General features: G+C 40.2%; 1 protein-coding gene across 4 annotated transcripts in view; it reads left to right on the top strand.

Moving 5' to 3' along the window:
• Positions 1 to 874: 874 nt before the first annotated feature.
• epg5 (ectopic P-granules autophagy protein 5 homolog (C. elegans)) overlaps positions 875 to 6000 on the top strand; it is a 147783-nt gene continuing 142657 nt past the window's right edge. For 3 of the 4 annotated variants that reach the window (XM_072571781.1, XM_072571786.1, XM_072571774.1), the window contains exons 1-2: positions 878 to 1063; positions 1627 to 2694. In XM_072571781.1, the coding sequence (XP_072427882.1) occupies positions 1013 to 1063; positions 1627 to 2694 (1119 nt within the window). In that variant the 5' untranslated portion in view covers positions 878 to 1012. Of the gene's footprint in view, positions 1064 to 1626; positions 2695 to 6000 lie in introns of all 4 variants that reach the window. The other variant, XM_072571791.1, reaches the window with a different exon arrangement.

Genomic DNA, 6000 nt, shown 5'->3' with positions numbered 1-6000 from the left:
CAATCTAGTCCCTCCTGCCAGCACCCGGCCCATATCCCTCCTAACCCTTCCTATTCATATACCCATCTAAATGTGGTTCTACAAATGGTGTTTGATAAGGCAACTTAGTCAAACTTATGGTATTTAGGTAGCACATTAACAGAGAGGGCTCTTGCCCAAAACGTCTATTCTCCTGCTCTTCGGATGCTGCCTGACCTGCTGCTCTTTTCCAGCAGCACATTCTCATCTTTGATCTCCAGCATCTGCAGTCCCCACTTTCTCCATAGATAGAGAATTGGCTAATTAATAGAAGACAAAAATTTGAACAAACTAAACATTTTCAGATCGGCAACCTGTATTAGCAGAGTGCCACATAGTGGCAGTGTTCTGGACACAGTTACTTACAATATGTATTAATAACTAAGTTAAAAATCATACAGCAATTATAGTCCAACAGGTTTAATTGGAAGCACTAGCTTTCTGAGCGCTGATCCTTCATCAGGTGGTTAATAACTCGGATGAGTGAAGTGAATGTACTTTCACCTCGTTTGCAGGCAAGACAAATTCAGGTGGAAGAGGGAGTGGAAAGGGTGACACAAACAATCTACAGACTGATTTAGACAAGATAAACACGTGGACCAAAACAGATGAATGTGAGGTTATGCAATTGGGCAGGAAGAAGAGCTGGATATTTAACGCAATCAAAAACAAAAGAAAAAAACATCTGAAGAATCGTCACTGGACTCGAAACGTTAACTCTGATTTCTCTGCACAAATGCTGCCAGATCTGCTGAAATTTTCCGCAGTTCCTCATTTCCAGCATCCGCAATTAATCGAGGACGACCGCAAGAAGCTGCGGCACACAGACTCCGAACATCCTCCTCCTCCGGGAATCACAAATCCCGCCCCCTCCTCTGGCGCATGCTCACACTCTCAGGTCACCGTGGGCGGTTGTGACCTGTGACCTGTGACGGCCGAGCGGCCGTTCCTCTCAGTCTCGGCCTCGGGCCTACATTGGGATCTGCGGTTTCTGATGGCGGAAGCGGTGCGCCCGAAGAAGTCTAGGCACTCAGCAAAACTGGAGGTAACAACGAAAGGAGCAGTGGAGGCTTAGGCCGAGTCCGCTTTGGGGGTTGAAGGCAGCGAGGTGGCACTGGGGAGATATCTGGAATAATAATTCTTGTCCGTATCTCTCGGTTGTTTTGAATCTGTCATTTTCCTGGAAGTAATACTGCTCTGTCGCATTCTCTGTTCATGGAGTCTCATGGACATCTCTAAATCTTATGCAATTCCAGACATCTTTTAAATAAAGATCTGTGTAGTTGAATAAAACTGCCACATATATTTGGCACGACTGAATAAAATCATTTATCTCAGCAGCAAGTAAATAGTTTTCTTACCAAATGTAATCTTTCTTCACAGCTACCAGTGGGCATGATCCGAAATAAATTCAAAATTCCCCATTTGTCTTAAAACGAAAGGCATTATTGATTTTCTGCTCTTAGATGGAAGGGAACCATGTATGTCTACAAGAAAATACAGCATTTAGTCATAACAGTGTTGAGTTATGGTTTATGGAAAGTGAAACTGATATATCAAACCAGATAAAAGTGGATGGCTAATATGTCTTTTTTTTTGGATTTTCAGGACAAAAAGAAAAAAGCTACCACAGAAATTAAGAAAAAAAGTTCAAAACCTGAATTAGATCAAGAATCAGTTTCTAGAGAAATAACAAAAACACAGATTTCCTCATCCAGTTCTACTGAAGCCAATAAAAGCCAAAAAGAAACTACTTCAAAACCTAATGAGGGCCAAAGTGAAGATCACCAGGTTCTTCCAGATTTGCTGGAAGCTGAGAATACTATAAAAAATACTCAAGAGTCTGGGTCATTTGTGGAATTGGTGTCCACTGCAATTGCAGAAACTGAAATTTATTCCGAACAACATGTTGGATTGGACAGGCAAGATCAACAGTATCATGTAGACCACACAAAAAAATTAAAACATCATCATACCCCTGATGGTAACACTGTACTCCAAGAGGGATGTGGGATTCCACAGGCTAATGAACTATCTTGTTCTAGTAAGACTACTACTAATCAAAACAAAGAACACTTACAGGTTATTAGTGATGTTGAATCTGCTGTTTGCAGTGTTTCGGACCAAATTCTGTCATGCTCCAGAAGTAGTACTACACAGAACATAACAGTTGATTTGAAGGAAAAGGCGGTCACTCAGAATAAGAATGTTAAAAACCCTGCTATTTTAATACTGGATAATTGTGAGAAAGAGACTGTGGATATGAAGCTGCAAAGTATCATGATTGATCTTCCAGTACAGTTAACTGTAGAAAGACTGTACCCTGATTTGCCATTAGAGGTTAAGGAAGACACTGGAATTGCATTCATTGAGCCGGTTTCATCTCATTCTGGAACACTGTATCCAATTATTCCAAGTGAAATTGTGCCATTTTCAAAAGAAGAACTCAAAATGTTTTCATTAGGTTCATGGCTAGAAAACGTTGATACATATGTTGAAGAATTTCTTTCTGTGGCCACTCAGGATAAAAATGACCTTTTTGAACTTCTTATGAACTATGGACGATGTAGGAAACAACTTCTGCAGGCTGAAGCAGAATTGCAGACCATGATGTGTGATTATGAGAGTATCGAAAAAAGGCTGTGGACATTCAATGAAGAGCAACTGACTCTTCAGGTCAGTTTGTTTTTACTTCTGCTCAATTCATCCTAGACTTGCAACTTGTAAACAGAATTTATTCATTATTGATATCTTTTGTGGTCAAGAGAATCACATTTGGCTCACTTTGTGACATATTAATACAAAATTGGAGATCAAAGGTAGACTCTGAATTGTATTGTTTTGATGGAAAATCATCAGCCTGAAATAATGGTTTTGTTTCTTTCTTCATAGCCACTGCCTGACCATAGTACTTTTTAAGCATTTTCTGATTTTTACTACAGACTTGAAACATCTACAGTATGTTACTACTTTATTTATTTTTGGTTCTCTATCACATTATCAATTGTTGCCTGTCTGGCTAGTATTATGAAATCATCAATACTGATATATCAAGATTTGATAGAATCTGAAGTTTGTTTATTTGCTTGGACGCAGCTGCTGAGACTTGAAGAATATGCTTTCAAAGCTGATGACTAAAAACCCATACTGAAACTACAGCAGCAGTTTGAGTTCTGTTTGTAAAATCATCTGGATAAGCAATAAAGCTTTTGGATTTTCATTTTGAATTTTCTGTTCTATGTCATTTTGTTGCATCTGCTTCAAATGTGGGAGCTAGAATCATTGGCCAGAATATATCTATCTGTCTGTCTATGTACCTGTCTTTCCTAATTTAATTTGTTTAATTATTTAATGATGAATTCCTACACTTCTGTTTTCAGATTTCCAATATTTAGGATTATTTTGTTTTGGCCAGATATACATTGATTCAACTTTCCACGTATTAGCTTCTGAACAGCATTAATGGTAAAATTTTGCAGTCGGTACCACATAAATATTTTAGAGAAAAATTCAGACAGGTTGGAGTTATGCTAATCAAGTCAAGGTTCTGTCTTTAGTCACAAACAAAGGCAGCTGGGAGGTAAGTCTCCAAATTTAGGTAGTATCACATCACGTTTAAAAATATGGTACATTGAGGAATATGGAAGACTGCAAGAGTCATCTCTTGAGTGAATTAGGAAAATGGCCACTCATGACACATGCAGTTCAATTTAAATGCAAAGTAGTGAAGTTGGAACTACATTTGCATCCTCTTGTCGCATTTGTGCGGTTGAGAAGGTGATGTTCAAAACTACATCTTTGAATGATTAGGGTCATATGCACTTTTCTGAAGTCAAACTGAGTGGTTTGATTCTTAGAGAATAAAAGAAGATTTAGGTTGTATTGCTGGGAAGAAGGTAATTAGAGACAAACCTCGAGTCTCTGGAAATCATTGAAAAAAGTTTTAAATATTGGGTTAAAAGTTGGGCTTTTAACTGTCCATTTACTTTTAATTGAAAGTGAAATAGGATCAAAGACACCTAATTAGCATTTCTGCCAAGATGGAAGATTTATGTTTCATGGCAGCACGAAGACAGCAGAGGAAACTGTTCTGAGATCAGGTTACAGGCTTCTCTACAACTCATCAAATTTCACAGTCTTGAAACACATAAAAGTGGATAAATCCCCAGGACCTGATCAGGTGTACCCTAGAACTCAGTGGGAAGCTAGGGAAGTGATTGCTGGGCCTCTTGCTGAGATATTTGGACCATCAAGTCAGAAGGTGAGGTGTTGGAAGACTGGAGGTTGGTTAACGTGGTGCCAATGTTTAAGAAAGGTGGTAAGGACAAGCTGGGGAACAATAGACCAGTGAGCCTGACGTCAGTGGTGGGCAAGCTGTTGGAGGGAATTCTGAGGGACAGGATGTACATGTATTTGGAAAGGCAAGGACTGATTAGGGATAGTCAACATGGCTTTGTGCATGGGAAATCATGTCTCACAAGCTTGATTGAGTTTTTTGAGAAGTAACAAAGTGGATTGATGAGGGCAGAGCGGTAGATGTGATCAATAAGGCGTTCGACAAGGTTCCCCATGGGACACTGGTTAGCAAGGTTAGATCTCATGGAATACAGGGAGAACTAGCCCAAAGGTAGAAGACAGAAGGTGGTGATGGAGGGTTGTTTTTTAGACTGGAGGCCTTGTAACCAGTGGAGTGCCGCAAGGATCGGTGCTGGGTCCACTACTTTTCTTCATTTATGTAAATAATTTAGATGTGAGCATAAGACATATAGTTAGTAAGTTTGCAGATGATACCAAAATTGGAAGTGTAGTGGACAGCGAAGAAGGTTACTACAGATTAAAACGGGATCTTGATCAGATGAACCAATGGGCTGAAAAGTGGCAGATGGAGTTTAATTCAAATAAATGTGAGGTGCTGCATTTTGGGAAAACAAATCTCAGCAGGACTTATACACTTAATGGTAAGGTTCTCAGGAGTGTTGCTGAACAAAGAGGCTTTGGAGTGCAGGTTCATAGCTCCTTGAAAGTGGAGTCGCAGGTAGATAGGATAGTGAAGAAGGTGTTTGATATACTTTCCTCTGTTGGTCAGAATATTGAGTAGGGGAGTTGGGAGGTCATGTCACGGGTGTACAGGACATTGGTTAGGCCACTGCTAGAATATTGCGTGCAATTCTGGATTTGAGCTATTGGGAGAGGTTGAATAGGCTCAGAGTCCCTTTTATATCTCTTTCCTCCCCCCCCCCCCCCCCCCCAAAAAAAAAATAACCAATGCCCTCTCGTTCTAGACTCCTCTACCTCAGGGAAAAGACTTTGTCTATTTATCCTATCCATGCTCCTCATGATTTTCTAAGCTCTATAAGGTCATCCCTCAGCTTCCGATGCTCCAGGGAAAACAGCCCCAGCCTGTGCAGCCTCTCCCTATAGCTCAAATCCTCCAACCCTGGCAACATCCTAGAAAGGGTTCAGGAAAAGATTTACAAGTTTCATAACATCCTTCTGATAGGAACAAGACCAGAATTGCATGCAATATGCCAAAAGTGGCCTAACCAACGTTTATTTCACATTTACTTTTTCAGTTGGTAACATAAGTTGTCCTTTAATAGTATCTTTTGTTACTGCTGGTATGTCATTGCACCTAGTTGGGTTAAAAGCCATACCTGCAAGCTTTTGCAAATGCAAGGAATAATTCCAGTGTTTTAGAACCTTGTCATAACTAGCTTGTTCTGGGTGTTGGTTTGCTCGTTGAGCTGAAAGGTTCATTTCCAGATGTTTCATCACCCTACTGGTAACATCTTCAGTGGGCCTCAGACGAAGCACTGTACATGATTCCTGCTTTCTATTTATATGTTTGGGTTTCTTTGGGTTGGTGTTGTCATTTCCTGTTCTTTTTCTCAGGGGGTGGTAGATGGGGTCTAACTCGATGTGTTTATTGATAGAGTTCCGTAACTCATCGAGTTAGATCCCATCTGCCACCCCCGAGAAAAA

The sequence above is a fragment of the Chiloscyllium punctatum genome, chromosome 1 (assembly GCF_047496795.1).
Source record: "Chiloscyllium punctatum isolate Juve2018m chromosome 1, sChiPun1.3, whole genome shotgun sequence".
NCBI classification, from domain to species: Eukaryota; Metazoa; Chordata; class Chondrichthyes; order Orectolobiformes; family Hemiscylliidae; genus Chiloscyllium; species Chiloscyllium punctatum.
This window is presented reverse-complemented; position numbering and strand designations above follow the sequence as displayed.